Source organism: Ursus arctos, unplaced genomic scaffold (assembly GCF_023065955.2).
Source record: "Ursus arctos isolate Adak ecotype North America unplaced genomic scaffold, UrsArc2.0 scaffold_26, whole genome shotgun sequence".
NCBI lineage: Eukaryota > Metazoa > Chordata > Mammalia > Carnivora > Ursidae > Ursus > Ursus arctos.
This window is the reverse complement of record NW_026622941.1, coordinates 11100429-11119324: the sequence shown is the minus strand read 5'-3', so window position 1 is coordinate 11119324 and position 18896 is coordinate 11100429. Positions and strand designations below refer to the sequence as shown.

General features: G+C 36.6%; 1 protein-coding gene and 1 pseudogene across 1 annotated transcript; both read left to right on the top strand.

Moving 5' to 3' along the window:
* Nucleotides 1-799: 799 nt before the first annotated feature.
* On the top strand, nucleotides 800-1735 carry LOC113257411 (taste receptor type 2 member 8-like). Its single transcript, XM_026501581.3, has one exon. The coding sequence runs from the start codon at nucleotides 800-802 to the stop codon at nucleotides 1733-1735; it is 936 nt and encodes a 311-aa protein (XP_026357366.2).
* A 612-nt stretch (nucleotides 1736-2347) lies between these two features.
* LOC113258124 (U6 spliceosomal RNA) lies at nucleotides 2348-2447 on the top strand (annotated as a pseudogene).
* The last annotated feature ends 16449 nt before the right edge of the window (nucleotides 2448-18896 follow it).

Sequence of the window (18896 nt, the reverse complement as noted above, 5' to 3'; positions counted from 1 at the left end):
CGCAATCACTCCTTAGGGCTTACAATGTATTTTCTAAGAATTACTCCACATAATTCTCCCTGTTAAAAATAAGCACCCGTATCTCCCAGTTTCTATGGGAGGACAGGAGCCTCACTTCAGCAAGTGCCTGACACCAAAGTGTCAAAACTACCTTCTGTCATAAATATATAATATATATATTATGTAAATATTATATATTATATATATATTATATAAATATATAAATTTATTTTTCCTTTGTAGAAACCCAATTACCAGGTAAACTGAGGATAAACTGCCTGTATTCAACAGTGCTGCCAAGTCGTCTTACTTGAAGACTAGTTATTGTTTACCTTGAGAACATATGGATTGTATCTGCTGCACTATATAAGAGGGTAAGATTTCTTTCCACTTCTGGCTTGTAACTAAAGTGAATGAATCAAAAAATGTCTAATCTTAAAGAAAAAACAACATTGTAAAAAATATGTAAAAATCTCTCTCTGGTTTGTGTTTTAACAAACCAGGATTCAAATCCTAATGAATAGCTTTACATGCAAATTATAAGCAGTGTCATGACAGCAGGTAATACGATACCGGCCTTGAAAATCACTAGCCTGGATCTTGAGGGAGGTTTTCCCAAAGATAACTAAGACTTTGGGAGAGTACCGGAGGCATTCTTTTCTTTGCCACTGGATATCAAAGTACAGGAAAAAGAAATGTATTGAACATTAAAGTTTTGGATCCACAAATCTGTAATTTACAAATTACTTAATTTACAAATTAGTGGAGTACTGAAGACAGAGATTTCCCATCCGCAGTCATGGCGAGCACATTGAAGAATGTACTTCTGATGATTTTTGCTGGAGAATTCATAATGGGGCTTTTGGGAAATGGATTCATTGTATTGGTTAATTGTATTGATTGGATCAGGAGCTGGAAGTTCTTCCTGATTGACTTTATTCTTACCTGCTTAGCTATTTCCAGAATATTTCTGCTGTGCATGATAATTCTAGGCATAGGTGTGGATATAATTTGTGAGGAAATACGGTACAATGATAATCAGCTGATGGCTTTTGAAATCGTCTGGACAGGATGCAATTATTTCTGCACAACCTGTACGGCCTGCCTCAGTGTCTTCTACTTCCTTAAGATAGCCAACTTTTCCAATCCCATTTTCTTCTGGATAAAACAGAGAATTCACGGACTGCTTCTCGTTATTGTCCTGGGGGCGGTCTTCTCTTTCTGCTTGTCCCTGCTTTTTAAGGATATAGTATTTAAGAACCTGACCGAAACCAGGGTAAACATTGAAAGCAATCGGACATCGAATTTCACAGGGAGAAAATATGATTTATTAACTTCTAATATACTCCTGAACATAATGTTCGTCATCCCCTTTGGAGTGTCTCTGGCTTCCTTTGTCCTTTCGATCCATTCCTTATGGAAACACACCAGACAGATGAAGGGCGCAGGTTCTGGGGATCTTGTCACAAAGGCCCATGTGAGAGCCATAAAGTCGATGATTTCATTCCTACTCTTCTTCTTTATGTACTATTTGAGCAACATTATCATATATTTGGCCTATGTCATTCTAGACAGTTTGGTGGCAAAAATATTTGCTAGTATGTTAGCATTTTCCTATCCATCTGGCCATCCATTTCTTCTGATTTTATGGAACAGCAAATTGAAGCAGGCTTCTCTCTGTGTCCTGGGGAAGTTGAGGCGGTGCAGGAACCTAAGGAAGCCCGCAAACCCATAAAACGTGCCTGAAATGACTGCGATTTTCTCAAGAATGAAGATCATGAATAGAACTCCATGTACATTTCTTTCTTTCTCTCAACTTCTTTTATTCTGTCCTGTGGTAGGCCGCTGAACCTTACTGGAAATATCTGCCTAGAATAAGTTAAAGGAAGAAGATTTTGCTGTGTTTCCATTAGAAGAATGATGATATAATTAATAGTAAAATTAGAATATGTCCCCAAGACAATGGGAATTTGATGAGAAACAAAAATAGACTTGGGAAGACAGAAATTTACTTGTGGCTAGATTACAAATGTAAAAAATTCAGTGCAGCAAGTGTCAGAGACAGAAAAACCCCAGAATTCATGAAATGAATATTTGAAAATTCTGACATCTTATTACTTGTACCTGGCTGATGGCTACTCATGACTTAAGGTTGTATTTGGAAAAGAATGAGCATGGAATGAACTGGTACGTACGACAAATTTTCAGCTACTATCCAGAATATGTGCCTAGAAGTCCAGTTGCAGAGCCCATGAGAACCCTACTATTTCTTAAACATGTACCAAAGGTAGGCTCAAATAAGTAAATAAGAGAGAAAAACACTTGACTTAGAAAATACAAGGCATGATCACTTCCGCAGCGCATATACTAAAAATTGGGATGATACAGGGATTAGCATGGCCCTGTGCAAGGATGACACACAAATTCGTGAAGCATCCCATATGTTTTTAACTTTTTTCATTTGTAACATTCCTTCAAATAAAGTAATTTGGTACCCCACCCCAAAATACAAGGCTCAAAGTATAGGGTACAGTAGGGTACCCTATTCGTGGGTAAAAAAATACAGACAATACAATGCAGAGTAGTTTTACATGGTTCTCATTCCTCAGGTATGGTGCCAGTCTTGTGGTAAGTATTACTCATTAATACTGGGTCATCAGGAATCTCATGTATTGACAGAGATCACTTGCTCCCCCTCCTCCCAGTAAATAAAACTTTGTTTTATTTATTTCACCTTTCTCTCTCATAGGTGTTTTCATTTTTAAGCAAGAGGATTTGAGTTTACTGTTCAACTTTCCATTGGGATCTGAGAAAAAAAGTGTATTTATTTTTCAGAAATACGTTGTTTTTAAAGGCCTATAGAATACGTTGTAGAAAAACAAATAGGGTGGGGGCGCCTGGGTGGCACAGTGGTTAAGCGTCTGCCTTCGGCTCAGGGCGTGATCCCAGCCGGGGATCGAGCCCCGCATTGGGCTCCTCTGCTAGGAGCCTGCTTCTTCCTCTCCCACTCTCCCTGCTTGTGCTCCCTCTCTCGCTGGCTGTCTCTATCTGTGTTAAATAAATAAAATCTTAAAAAAAAAAAGAAAAGAAAAACAAATAGGGTGGAACTAATTTTGTTGTTGTTGTTGAGATGTAACTGACGTTTGAGGTATACAGTGTGTTGGGTGGATACATTTATATATTGCAATATGATTACCACTGTGATTCATTAGCTAATGCCTCTACCATGTTGCATAAATATCATTTCTTTTCTGTGTTGAGAGCAAATAAGATCTGGTCTCTTAGCAGCTTTGAAGTTTAGAAGTTATGTTGTTGACTGTAATCACTGTGTTGTGCATGAGACCTCAAGCACTTATTTATCTACTAGTTGCCAGTGTATACCCTTAAACAGCATATCCCCAATCTCCTCAACCCAGCCTCTGGCAACCACCATTCTACACTGTCTTTACAAGCTCAGCTGTTTTAGATTTTTCATATAAGTGATATACAGTATTTGACTTTCTCTGTCTGAGTTATCACTTAGCGTAATGAGTGGTCACTTGCTTTTGGTTCCTTCCTCGGGCAGTTTAATTTACATACGGGATACCGACATTTTAAGAGGGCAGCACATAAAAAAGGCTTTGTCTAGGTGAGATATAAATGCAACTTATTTTTAGGAAGCTGGACTTGGTAGCATGAAAGCAGAAAGCAAATTTATTCTTTCTCACCCTGGCTCCTATGACCCCATTTTTTGAGATATCTTTTTCCGGGATAAAGCCTGAGGCAGAGCCCACAGCCCGTATAGTCACTCACACATTAAGTCCAATCCAGACTAAAAACCAAAGCTTACATCTGTCCTTCAATATCAACCTTCTCTCACTCACCTTTTTCAGATCCTATTCAAGCTCTAAAACCTGATATAGGAAAGGTTGTTTATTTGCTGATTCCTGCTCTTCTCCCCAGTATTCACGCTGTTTGGTTTCTCTATGATTACGAAAGACTTGGATAGCTAGTGTCCCCTGTAGCTCTCTTTTGGTTAAGGAAAGCTGTCAATCATACCAGAGATTTTAATGCAGACTCATTCTTCTGTAGGCATCTATGTCAGGGGTCCCCAAGGCCACCCTCATGTTTGATGACTCAGAGAAATATTCAAGGAACTCAGAAAAGCTGTTATAGTCACAGTTATATTTTATTACAGTGCTAGAGGAAAAAAAAAAGCATTAACAGATCAGCAATTGCTTGTGCTGTGTTCATTTCCTCCAATACAGATACGATGTCTGAAACAGCAGCAAACTGGGTGAGAGACTATGGCTCTCTTTTGTAGTAACCTAAGTTCGGATTTTGATCACAAGAATTGAAATTTTTCCTGTGTTACATGGATTAAGCAGCATTTTAGTGGGCTGATGCCCTTCTTTCTGAAAGTTGGAAGCATTGATCTTTATTGTTGCCATTTATAAATTTTTTCCAAGATATACCTAGGTGTGGAGTTTGCTTACTTGCTTTTTACATTTTTGTTATTACTATAGTGATGGGTATTCTCTTTCTGTTAAAACCTCATGTGCTCAGTTTAGCACTTGGAATACCCTCTCAATCCAGAGTTTTAACTGGCTAGGAATTTTTCCCCATTATTTGATTATTTCTTCTCATTTATCTTTTCTCTTCTATTTTTAAATAACAATATGTAGACACTTATATTATTATTTTATAAGTCTCTTCATTATTCTGTCAGAATTTTTATTTCTTATTTCTTCTGAAATATTTTACATTAATTATTAGGCTGGAAATTCCAGTTCACTAACTTGGTATTTGGAAGAGTCTATTCTCTAATTCAGTACAACTCTGCTGATAATTAAAAAACGGGTGTGACTTTAATTCCCAAGTATTCTGTTTGCCATATTATTAGAGGATAATATTATTGATGTATACTTATGAAAGCCTATCAAATTCCTATGGATCCCCCAACTGTGTTTTATTTATTTATTTATTTATTTATTTATTTATTTATTATTTTTTTTTATCAGCAGAAATGGAGGTAATATATTTATTTATTCCTACAAGTAAGGATCATTGCTGCATAATTTCCTTATGGAAGTTTGTTGCCAGCTTGAGTTCTAGAACATTTACTGGGGTTTCTGTTGTTCTTCCCCAACAATTGAGAAACTGAGAGTGAGATATTTGTAGTTTCCTAACCACCCATTCCAAGATTCCATCTATTTTAGATAGCCTTTTCTTTTTTTTTTTATTTTAATGATTTTTTATTATATTATGTTAGTCACCATACAGTACATCCCCGGTTTCCGATGTAAGGCTCGATGATTCATTGGTTGTGTATAACACCCAGTGCACCATGCAATACGTGCCCTCCTTACTACCCATCACCAGCCTATCCCATTCCCCCACCCCCCTCCCCCCTGAAGTGTGTTTTATTTAATATTGATTTAATATTAAATTTAATTCTGTGTCCTCTGCATTTCCTGCATTCTCTTGAAGGTTAGTTCTTTTGTTTGTTCAATCTAGTATTTCTCTTTCATTGTTTTGATTTTCCTCAATCTTAATTTTTAATATCTAAATGTGCAGGTGAAATCAGTGGGCAAGATTTAGCTCATGTATGTGGTTTTTGTTGTTGTTGTGTCTTTTTTTTCTTCTTTTTTTTATTTTGACCAACATACTGTTTTATAATTTTATTTTATTTTTAAAAGATTTTATTTATTTATTTGAGAGAAAGTGAGAGAGCACAAGCAGTGGAGGGGGAAGGTAGAGGGAGAGGCAGACTCTCAAGGAGCAGGGAGCCCGATGTGGGACTTGATCCCAGGACCCCTCAGCAACAATACACCTTCATGTTTCCGTCCAGCACTTGTAGGAATTTGATTTTATGACCTTAGTCAAGGATATGCCTTAATAGGTAGAGGGAACTAAAGTCAATTTTCTCGGTCCAAGTGAAAGTCACCAATTGCCTAAAAACTAGAGCATCATGGTTAGGAAAACCTTGGTCTGGTAAATTATCTTAGACAAAGAAGTGCAGAAATGAGTGCAGAATTTCCTTAAGTAAATGGACTGCTTGTTTTTGGCAAAATGGCATCCTTTACACCTTGAAAGAACCTGAGGTACTGCACTATTTTTTCTTAATTTAGTTTTTTGTCTTGTCACGAACTTTATCCCATTTTTTACAGGACTTATTTGACTTTTTCTTATTAACTCATCAAATCCCTTTGTGAATTATGAATATTATCTCTTTGTGTATTTCAAATGTTGCAAATATATTCCAATAAATTATTTATTTTTAAAAGTTTTACATATGAGATTATTTTTCGTAGAATTATTTTACTATTAAATGTGCAAATTTTTTTGCCTCTTTTATGGTTCTGGGATTTTGTTTTTTTTCCCTCTCTTTTTAAATTGAAGTATAATTAATATACAATGTTATATTAGTTTCAGGTGTACAATATAATGATTCAGTATTTCTGTACATTACTCAGTGTTCATCATAGTAAGTATACTCTTAATTCCCTTTATCGACTTTACCCATCTCCCCGTTTCTGGAGTTTTGAACTGAACTCTTAGGAAGACTTTCGTATTCCATTTTTAAGAAAGATTTCCCCATTTTTTTTTTTGGTTTTGTTTTTTGTTAGTTTTTTTTGGGGGGGCTTATATGCATGTTTTTGTATAATTATATATTTAATCAAACTCATATTTAATTGCATATATTTTGTGAGGTAGGGAATCTGACTAATTTGAATGGGTGGCCATTCAACTGCTTTAAGCAGTGTACCTTTATGTAATGGTAGCAAACTCCAGTGTCCACAGGGACCAGGAATGTCTATAAATACATGAAGGCATTGGTAGTAGAACTAATTGTGATGAGCTTGTGTATCTGTTCCTCATAATTATGTTCAAATTTATGTTTTAAATAGTCACTGTCAGATCAGCCCGCCAGTTTGTGGCCTCTTATTTTCTTTTTCAGTTTCTTAGTTACTGTGCCACATTTACTCTTCTAGGGGATTTTCAGAATCAACTTCTCAAATCCCATAAAATACACTGTTGGGATTTTGACTGGACTCGTAGTGAACTTATAGATTTCTCTAAAACATAATGTATTTCCTCCAAAGTATATAACTTACAGATTCATTTACTTACACCTTCTCCAGGGTTATTCAATAACATTTCATACTTCTTCTTTCCTTTTAGGTATTATGCTTTTTTCTACTGACTCTATTCCTAAATCCATTTTAGTTTCCCCGCTAATTTTAAGTATGATTTTTTTGTCTTATATTTGAGATGAGAAAAACAAACGTTTTGTTTAGAGAGGAGTTGTTAAAAGGCCTGTGCAGTTTGATGAACTTGTACAGAAAGTTAAAATAGTCATAACCTGGAACTAAGTGTCAATTTATTGCAACAGTAGAAATCGTGGGATAAAGAGTTTGTGAGTAAAGAGACATTAAAGACTTTTTGTCTGGAAGGGGAAGAGTATAGTTGTTGATCAATATTCCATTTGGTGACAAATTTTAAAATATACACTAATGACTTCTCTTTTAACTTCTAGAGTTAAAAAACAAATAACAACTGAGATTGATCGCCTGATTGATACAGAATACAGGAAATATGCCTATAACTCCAATATAGGAGAAACTGATGAAAATACCTGAGAAAACCACTAAGCCTCCCCCAATAAGCAAGTTGTGAATATAAACAGACACATCATGATGGAAAACGCCATGTTCCACTTTTCAAATTAAATATTTTTTATTAACTAGTGGTAATACTTTGGATAGGCTGATAACAATTTGGATTGAAAAATATGGATCAGAAAACCTAAAAATGCTTACACATTTAAACTCATAATCCCACGTGTTGAAGTTTCATCTAAGTGGAGAAATATTTACATGTTCTTAGATAATTATTGCTGTATTGTATATAATAGAAAAAATAAAGTAGAAAAAGAAAGTGATAAAAGTATCCCATAATAAGGGATTACTTGAAGTAAAAATATTACATTGCCTTTGATGTAATGTTATGAAGCTCTTAGAATCATTGTTTTGAAGAGTTTACGAAATTTACAAAAGGCCTTAACTTCTAAAACTAGTAATTAAAAATTAGACCTCAGCATTGCAAAAATAGTATGATTATATGAGTTAAATATTAAAATACTGGAAGAAAATCAGTGTAAACATTAACACATTATTGGTATTTTAATTTTTATTAATTTTTTAAAAAATATTTTATTTATTTATTTGACAGAGAAAGAGAGAGAGAGAGCACAAGGAGGCAGAGCAGCAGGCAGAGGGAGCTGAGAAGCGGGTTCTCCGCTGAGCAGCGAGCATGATGTGGGACTCGATCCCATGACCCTGGGATCATGCTCTGAGCCAAAGGCAGATGCTTAAACTGACTGAGCCACCCAGGAGCCCCAAATTTTTTTCTATTTTTATGTACTTTTAGAACTTTCTATGATTGTTCTTTTTCCAGTCCAGCAAATATTTACTGAACGTTTACTATTTGTCAGGTTTTGCATTTACTAAGAGGATTTTGACAATGAAACATTAGAATTTTTCTTCCTTCCAGAAGGCTACAGTCCAGAAAGCAGTCATAATAAAGCATCAAAAAATGCTATAATTAGAGAGACACAGGATGATAAAAAAGGACACCAAATCCAAGTTCAGATGAGGAGGGACAGTTTTCCAGAAGGAATTGTATCTAAAACACTGTCTGCAAGAATCAGAAAGGGGATGAGTGCTGGCAATAAAGTATGAAAATATTGATGCATTTATCCTGAAAATAATGACTGGGTTTTCACTAAGGAAGAATCTCTACATACTTAATGGCAAGAATTGCTACAAAAGGATAAGATTGTAAGTAGAGTGAACAATGCAAAAATGATGAGGGTCTGAACTAAGATAGTAGCCACAGACTTGGTGAAAAGGGGATAGATTTGAGAGCTATTAAGATCATAAAATTGACTGGATTTGGTAGTGACTAAAAGTAAAATCAGGCTGGCACAGATTTCTGGCTTCTGTGATTAGATGACCTACAAAAGATTTAGGGCTATAATTGCAGAATTGATGCTGGATTTGTTTGAGAAATTAAGAACTAGCCTTTGTGAATTCTCCTTAGTCTATGGAATGACTAATTTAACACTGGACAATATAAAAGAAAAAGATTTATTTTGGGTACACTGGACAGTGCAGGGAAAAAGGGGGTGTCATCCATACCCTATTATTCTCTTATTTTATCTCTAGTCCTTAAGGCATGTAATGATTAAGGTCTGTGCATCTCTCTTCTGAATGTGTTTTGCTAGCAACAGGCATGATGATAAAACTCTCCTTGGATCATGTCTATGGATTGTTGCTGGGCTCTCCTTTACAGTAGATTTGTTTGTTCTTAGAGGTCGAAGCGCCAAGGTTCAATTAGTCCCAACGCATCATCTAACTAGCAAACTAGCTAACTAACTAGCTGCTTCTTTGCAGGACTACCTTTACATGTTCCTGCCTCCAGAACAGGATCTCACAGGATCTCCTTGGGTTAGTTATGTCATTATTTGAATCTTCTTACTATTAATTTTCTAATTAAGTCAGAAAGGTAGGGATAGGAATGGCATGTAATTACTATTGGTTCAACTGCATTGAAGACATCAAAAAATCAAAATATTTTTCTAGTTAATTTCAAATGGTCAGAACAGATATCCCTCATGCATTTTGTATTTTAAGCAGAAATATAACCAATAGAAAATTCTAAATATAGTTACACATTTTTTAAAAAGATTTTATTTATTTATTTGAGAGAGAGAGAGAGAGAGCACGGTGGGGTGGAGCAGAGTAAGAGGGAGAAAGAGTCTTAAGCAGACTCCACATTGAGTGTGGAGCCCAACTAGTGGCTCGATCTTACGACCCTGAGATCAAGACCTGAGCCAAAATCAAGAAATGGACCATCAACCGACTGTGCCACCCAGGTACCCCTAGCTACATGTTTTTAAGCATGTTTGCCAACATACAGTAATCTTAATATTCTGTGGAAAAATTTCCATACTTTAGGTAACATTTCTCTTTTTTCCCTTGTCCCCTTATTCTCTCAAGAATAAAAAAAAAAAAATTGAAGATTCTTCTCTACTCCCAAGAAAGCTTTTGAAGAAACAAGAGAAGTTCAGTTTTAGCATGTATAGTTTGGGTACTAATGTTTCATGCAAAGACTTAGCATTTAAAAAAAGTATTTGTAATGCTACTGACAGATGACCTGAAAGGCCTACATCTTTACCAAAAAGCAAAAAAACAAAAACATTTCTTTGGGAATTATGATACTGAGGTTAGATTGCAAGTTTTCCGAAGATTTCAAACCCTGTACCTTACTCTGTAACACAGTGACCGGCACTGTGAGTGGGTAGTAATCAGTAATGCCGAGGTTGCTAGTTTTACCTACATGTGGAAATATTTTAATGTGGTGAAAATCCGTGTTTGAGATGTGAAAAAGAAAACCACAAGTCCAAAACGGTATCACTTAGGTTAAGGCCACAAGTCAATAAACCAAGACTTAATACCCAACCTAACTGAAGTTTCAACCCCCCCAGAAATGTAGCCTTGAACCAATCGATATGGGAATTTCCTGGTCAGCACTAGGAAATTTACTAATAGTAAATTTCCATTCCCCTTAGGAGGGTGACCTTGCCTAAAACAATGGATTCTTTGTTAATAATATCTTTTTTTCTGCTCCCTCTCTACCTTTAAAAACGTTTCCTTTTCTGTAGTCCTTTGGAGCTCCCCTCTATTTGTTTGATTCATGAATTGATTCATAAAGCCAACAGATCTTCACATTTACTCAGTTGACTTTTTGTTATTTAACAGAGGTACCTATTTCACAATTTAGTTTTGTAAATCAAATGAAGCAGTTCCTTGAGAGAAGAGAGGAATTTTTTATTCAAAAGAGTGAAAATTAATCTATGCCTTTATTTACATATTAGCAAAGGAGAATCTGGTCTTTCAACCATCTCTTTACATAGGATGTTACAGTTTCTAGCTGACATCTGGACCAAGACTGGATATCCTTAGCAGAGCTGGTGGGAAATGTTCAATGGCTGTTGTAGAGAATGATTCCACAGTCGTATTGCAGATTACTGGGCTTCATAGCTAAGAAGAGCCACAATAGAGGAGAAAAGTAGAATACTATTGTATAATTAAACAAAACCTATATCCTAATCTAGTAAATCATCTGGAGATTAGTCAACAAACTGTAGATCAGACTTTTCTCTTTATGGCCATGTCAAAGACATTGGAGAAAATTCTCATGGTTGTAACACAGGGGAAATTTGTAATAGATATTTTAAGGAATGGATTCATTGGACTCCCAAATTGCATTGATTGGATTAGAAATAAAAAGTTATGCTTGATTGGCTTTATTCTTATTAGTTTGGCCTTTGAAAGAATTAGTCAATTGTGGCTAACAATCGTCAATTTATTTTCAATGCTATTGTATCAGAAGATCCTTGTTACTATGGAAAGAAACCATACTCTAACTTGTGTCTGAATGCTGACTTGAGCACTTGGTTAGCTACTTGTCTCACTGTCTTTTTTCCCCCTAAAGATTGCCGATTTCTCCTATTCACTTTCCCTTTGGCTAAAATGGAGAATTAATGAGGTAGTTTTCATCCTTCTGTTGGTATCTGCGACCTTCCTGTTCATAAGCTTTCCTTTGCCATATAGTTTTGATGTCTTCTGATATCATCTCCAAAAACAATAACAAAGAGAAAGTGAGAGAAAAAGGGAGGGAGGGAGAGAAATATAACTGGGATGTTCAATGCGAATAAAAACAAAAATTTAAATTATAGGATTATCTTTACTATTGGGCCTCTTGGGAGGGAGAATTCTTCCTTTACCCTCAAGTTCTCCCAGCTAGACTAAGAATTAGATTTATGTGAGACAGATTAACAGAAAAAAAAAAACCCAACAACAATAAAGTTTACATGCTCATAGAAGCCCAATAATGAAATTGGGACCTAAAGAAATGACCAAAGCAGGTAGTTTTTTATACAATTTAGACAAAAAAACAATAAATTTGTGAAGAACTTCACAGGACAAGAACAGGTGTTGGGAGTTTTAATTAATAAGTAATTCTAAACAGGATTTGGGCTGAAGTCGTAAATGAGTAAAAAAAAGTTTGTTTCTACAGCTTTCTCAGCTTTAAAGTCCCTATCTCTGGTGATAAGGATGTGTTTTTACTTTAGCGCAGGGGGAATATTTTTTATTTGGGAGATTCATTTTCTGCTTTCAAGGAAATGGAGGAAGGTCTGAGTGTTATTGCACTGCTTGTTTCTTTAGTAACTTTTATTTAAAATAATCATTATGCCAAAGTGGCACACTGGGGGGTGGCCTGGCTTTGGCCCCTCCAGTTTCCTCCCTCCTGTCTCTCTTTCCTTGATTTTCTTTTTTCTGTTGCTCCTTTATTTTTTTTTATTTTTATTTTTTTTGTGGAAACACATGAAGCACATTGAGCTCGTCAGGGATTCCAGAGACCCAGCGTGAAAACCCATTTCACAGTGGCAAAAACTAACTTTTTCTTTCTTGTTTTCTTTGTGCTGTATCAGTTTGCCTTTTTAATGACATTTTGGGGACATTTTTTGCTACAGAACAAGCTGACTTGGTTTGGATATTTGGTTGTATGATAAGAATTCCCCACCCTTCAGGTCATGCATATGTTGTGATTTTTGGAAACAGCCAAATGAGGAAAATCTTGGGGATTCTTTGGCACTTAAAGCCTGGTTTGAAAGGAAAGGCACTTTCAGCTATATCGATAGGCCTATCAGAGAACTCAGCAAGAAGTCTGTGTAATCTTCCTTGTTTCATTGGATTCTTCCTTTCATATATGCAGTCTCTCACTGAGTATCATTTAAATTCTTCCTAGACCTGAACAGACCTCTAAGCTAGTAACTGGACCCCCCCCCCAAAAATCTATCATCTATCTATCTTTCTATCATCTATCTATCTATCTATCTATCTATCTATCTATCATCTATCTATTAATCATCTATCTATCAAGCTATCATCTATCTATCATCTCTCTATCATCTATCATCATCTATCAAGAGGAACTGTCACCTCTCTGAGCTGTTAGAACATCTGTGTATGTTTGTGTAAGTCACATTCCACTCACACAGACCTAGAGAAGAGAGATGTTAAAAATTAAACACAGGTAATCAAAATTGAACAGGTGGGTATAATAAAATATGGCAGAGAGAAAAAGCTAAGTAGAAAAAAATATTCCAAGACAAACTGAAAATCACTATTACTAACACTGAGTCATTCACAAATGTCAGAGGCCAATATGGATCTGTGATATAAACTGTCATTCAGGGATATTAATGTCATATTAATGTGCTTTTACCTAAAACTATTTAATTCCTCTAGATAACCACCTTGTTTCTGGAGGAATACAGATTTAGCCATTTAATTCATGTTTTGATAATCTTTTGCAATAAACTGTATTTGAGAGTATTTTTGCTACTGATGTAACTGCAGAAATCAAATAGTCTAGAATTCATTGAAGCTGTTATAATCCTTTCATATCAGCCAGGTACTACTGCTGGAAATTATTGTAATAGCATAGTGTGTAGCTTGAGGCATGTGGAACTATCATATCAAAATAATATCAAAGTAATCCACAGGGAGTGGGATGGGTAAGGGTATAGTGGTCATACATTGGTAACTGCTGAAAGTAGGTGATGGGACTTATTGTATCTTCCTCTCTGCCTTTGTTTATGTTTGAAATTTTTCATGATAAAAAGTTAAATAGAGAATGAAGACAAATGCTCTTTGTTTAGATCTGAGTCTTTTGCTGGCATAAAGTATAGACATGAAAGAGGGAAAATATGATAAGAGGGCAATAAAGCAATTAATTTCTTGGAAATAGTTGTTTTACAAGTCATGACTGGAAAGGTAAACATATGAAAAAGTGTTTCGATTATTTTTACAATATCTATATATTCATAATGCAAAATCCTACCTAATAGTTGACCCTTAAGGAGGAGTCCTCCAGTAAAAATCAGAACCATGCTGCTAATATGGAGAAGACCACTATGTTGTACACAAAAATGCAGACTTTGCCATTTTCTTATGTCATCCTCCCAAGATAAGAGCATGATAGAAAAATGGTCAGATCTTTCTTTCTTTCTTTCTTTCTTTCTTTCTTTCTTTCTTTCTTTTAAAAAAGATTTTATTTATTTATTTGACAGAGAGAGAGAGAGCACAAGCAGGGGGAATGGCAGGCAGAGGGAGAAGCAGGCTTCCCATGGAGCCGGAAGCCAGAGGTGGGGCTCAATCCCAGCACTCTGGGATCATGACCTGAGCCGAAGACAGATGCTTAACTGACTGAGCCACCCAGGCACCACAAAATGGTACGATTTCTGATTAATGTCAGATGGTGCTATAAATCTTGGAGTCAAGAAGACAGCACTTGGTAGAAATCTTCATTTTATGTTGAAGATTTTATTCTCCAGGAAGCAGCTGCATGTCTTTCGAGAACTAAGAGCTTCCCACACAGAGGGAAACAAAGGGCTGACTGTATAAAGCTGAGTCTTTAGTATGGATTTTGAGAATGTAAAGGAGAGAGAGGGAAGAGAAGAAGTGACTCTATTTCTTAAAATATACCAGAATCAAGTTGTTAACAGGTAGTCTTCTAAATATACTGTTAATGTGTATAAAGGAGACATTATATTTAAGGGTCTTTTGACATATACTCTTTTAAAAAAGTTTTCAACTTTTATTTTATTTTTTTAAGTAAGCTCTATGCCCAGTGTGGGGCTTGAACTCAAGATCCTGAGATCAAGGGTCACGTGCTCTACTGACTGAGCCAACCAGGTACCCTGTCATACACTCTTTTTTATTTTATTTTATTTTATTTTATTTTATTTTATTTTATTTTATTTATTTATTTTTTTAATTGATTTTTTATTATATTATGTTAGTCACCATACAGTACATCCCCGGTTTCCGATGTAAGGCTCGATGATTCATTAGTTGTGTATAACACCCAGTGCACCATGCAATACATGCCCTCCTTACTACCCATCACTGGTCTATCCCATTCCCCCACCCCCCTCCCCTCTGAAGTCCTCAGTTTGTTTCTCATAGTCCATAGTCTCTCATGTTTCATTCCCCCTTCTGATTATCCCCCCTTTCTTTATCCCTTTCTTCCCCTACTGATCATCCTAGTTCTTATGTTCCATAGATGAGAGAAATCATATGATAGTTGTCTTTCTCTGCTTGACTTATTTCACTTAGCATTGTCTCCTCCAGTGCTGTCCATGTTGTAGCAAATGTTGAGAACTCGTTCTTTCTGATAGCTGAGTAATATTCCATTGTATATATGGACCACAACTTCTTAATCCAGTCATCTGTTGAAGGGCATCTCGGCTCCTTCCACAATTTAGCTATTGTGGACATTGCTGCTATGAACATTGGGGTGCATATGGCCCTTCTCTCTTCACTACGTCTGTATCTTTGGGGTAAATACCCAGGAGTGCAATGGCTGGATCATAGGGTAGCTCAATTTTTAACTTTTTAAGGGACCTCCACACTGTTTTCCAGAGTGGCTGTACCAACTTGCATTCCCACCAACAATGTAGGAGGGATCCCCTTTCTCCACATCCTCTCCAGCAATTGTTGTTTCTTGCCTTGTCTATTTTTGCCATTCTAACTGGCATAAGGTGGTATCTCAGTGTGGTTTTGATTTGAATTTCCTTGATGGCTAATGATTTTGAACATTTTTTCATGTGTCTGTTAGCCATTTGTATGTCTTCATTGGAAAAGTGTCTGTTCATATCTTCTGCCCATTTTTTGATTTGTTTATTTGTTTCTCGTGTATTGAGTTTGAGAAGTTCTTTGTAGATCTTGGATACCAGTCCTTTATCTGTAGTGTCATTTGCAAATATATTCTCCCATTCCGTGGGCTGCCTCTTAGTTTTTCTGACTGTTTCCTTGGCTGTGCAGAAACTTTTAATCTTGATGAAGTCCCATAAATTCATTTTATCTTTTGTTTCTCTTGCCTTTGGGGATGTGTCATGAAAAAGGTTGCTTTGGCCGATGTCGTAGAGTTTGTTGCCTATGTTCTCCTCTAGAATTTTGATGGATTCCTGTCTCACATCGAGGTCTTTCATCCATTTGGAGTTTATTTTTGTGTATGGTGTGAGATAATGGTCAAGTTTCATTCTTTTGCATGCAGCTGTCCAATTTTCCCAGCACCATTTATTGAAGAGACTGTCTTTTTCCCACCGGATGTTTTTTCCTGCTTTATCAAATATTAGTTGCCCAAAGAGCCGAGGGTCCATTTCTGGGCTCTCTATTCTGTTCCATTGGTCTATGTGTCTGTTTTTGTGCCAGTACCATGCTGTCTTTGTGATCACAGCTTTGTAGTACAGCTCGAAATCCGGCATTGTGATGGCCCCAGCTTTGTTTTTCCTTTTCAACAGTTCCTTGGAGATTTGGGGCCTTTTCTGTTTCAATACAAATTTAAGGACTGTTTGTTCCAGTTCTTTGAAAAATTTCCTCGGTATTTTGATCAGGATAGCATTGAAAGTGTAGATTGCTCTGGGTAGCATGGACATTTTAACTACGTTAATTCTTCCGATCCATGAGCATGGAATATCTTTCCATCTTTTTATGTCTTCCTCAATGTCTTTCAAGAGTGATTTATAATTTCTAGAATATAGGTCCTTTACGTCTCTGGTTAAGTTAATTCCAGGGTAACGTATGGTTTTTGGTGCTATTGTAAATGGGATGGATTCCCTAATTTCTCTTTCTTCGGTCTCGTTATTCGTGTATAGAAATGCAACTGATTTCTGAGCATTTATTTTGTATCCTGCCACGTTACTGAATTGCTCTATAACTTCTAATAGTTTGGGAGTGGCTTCTTTTGGGTTTTCCATATACCTGTCATACACTCTTAATAAGCAGTTAGAAGAACACTTATTTTGCCTCATAAGGAATACTTACTTGAAATCACCCATTTATTTATTCATTTGTTTATATGAATAAATATGCATTTATATATAAAATAGATGCATGATTCATATTTTATTCAATGGACATATTGTATAATGTAGATTCATATTTTATTCAATGGATTATTACCTATTACTATCATGATTTATTTTAATGCCTGCACTGGTCTAGATTTGTCAAGTAAAAACCACTTCAAGTTGACTCTTGTCATGTCCTTTTGACATGTCCCCGTAATGCTTTTAGTATTTCCTTACATTCTTGCATAACAAAATATTTTAGGTTCATTTCATATTTTTTCTAATCCCGCCCTGGATTTACTATTTCTCCAGGAAGTCCTGATTTCTTTTAATGTAGAAGTGTATTTAAAAACCAAGCTTTGGTTGCATACACACATACACCCCTATTATTCTCTCCATGTGTCTGTCTTTCTGTATATATGTATGTTTATGACGAATCTATACCGGTGTCTCTAATCCAGTTAAAAAATACAGACTATTCTTTCCATGTTATAAATCCTATCTTTCACAATGAAAAACACGGCTCTCCTTTTTTTTTCAGTATATATACTCATTTGTTCAATCCTAAAATACACTGAAAGTAGTTTCAGATTTGCTAACGTATACCACTTGTAGATAGAAAAAAAGAGCAAGAAAGAAAAAGGAAGAGTACTAACTACACTTCAGTACTTCTTTACAGTTCATGTATGCCTATATGAGGACATATAGCCAAAAATATGTTCAAAAGTTATTTTGGAAAAAAAAAGTTATTTTGGTTGGTTCTCTTCTTTCCCCTTCAGTGTTGGTTATATTATTAATTTGAAAAAGTAAGGGCTGTATTTTAATTGCATTTTGCTTTAGGTTTTTTCCTCCAGCCCTTATTTTATTTTACTGCCTAAAACATTAGCATCAAGACTCAAAACTATACAAAAGGCACACTGATAATAGTGTAATCCCCTTTCCATAACTTCCATCTCATTTTAAATCACCCCCTATAGGTAATCAATTTCACTTATTTCTTGTTTCTTCTTCCTATTTGTATTTTGTTTGTTTCACTTGCTCTTTTTAATTATGCTGCTTTAAATGTTTTGGAAAAGCAAAGAGCCCCACAAGCTGTGTGAAAATCAAGGAATAGGCTTCTGCTCCTTCACCCTCACTCAGTTCAGTGGTTCACCAATGGATGGCAGGTGTGACATAGTCATAAATTGATTGATTTTTTAAAAAGATTTTATTTATTTATTTATTTGACTGAGAGAGAGAGACAACCAGTAAGAGAGGGAACACAAGCAGGGGGAGTGGGAGAGGAAGAAGCAGGCTCCCAGCAGAGGAGCCTGATGTGGGGCTCCAGCCCAGAACACCAGGATCATGCCCTGAGCCGAAGGCAGAGGCTTGACAACTGAGCCACCCAGGCATCCCTCATAAATTGATTTAAATGTTGCACCAACTTTGGAAAATTCTTGATCTTTCCAAGGTGGTCCACATTCACTGGGCCTGGGGGTGATTTCAGCAGTGGAGAGGAAGGACAGGAAACCAGGCTTTAAGGAATGGACAGATTTCAGTGTGCCCCCAAGATCAACGCGAAGGGAGCTGACCCCAAGCCGCCTGCCCCAGGCGCGCTCCTGTGGCTCTCCTGGGCACCACCTCCGCCAGGGCCAGGAGCGGAGGACAGGGGTGTGTGTGCTCTCTGCCTGAATGGAAGAGGTCCTGGGGATGAAGGGCAGGAGTCTGAGATGTGTGTGTCGCTGTCCTGAGGTGGGGGGGGGGCGGGGGTGACCGTCTGGGGTGAGCGGAGTGGGGGGCGCAGTCCGGGCCGGGGTGCTGGTCCGCCGCTATCTGGCAGCCGGGAGGGGGCTGCCCTACCACCCGGACCGCCTCCTCAGGTCACATCTGGGCTGTGGGGACTGCCCCTCCTATTTGTATTTTTGAAAAAGTAAACAAATATGGGGCA

What these genes read in the sequence shown, in the direction of transcription:
- LOC113257411 (XM_026501581.3), top strand. Translation starts at nt 800, where the DNA reads ATGGCGAGCACATTGAAGAATGTACTTCTGATGATTTTTGCTGGAGAA.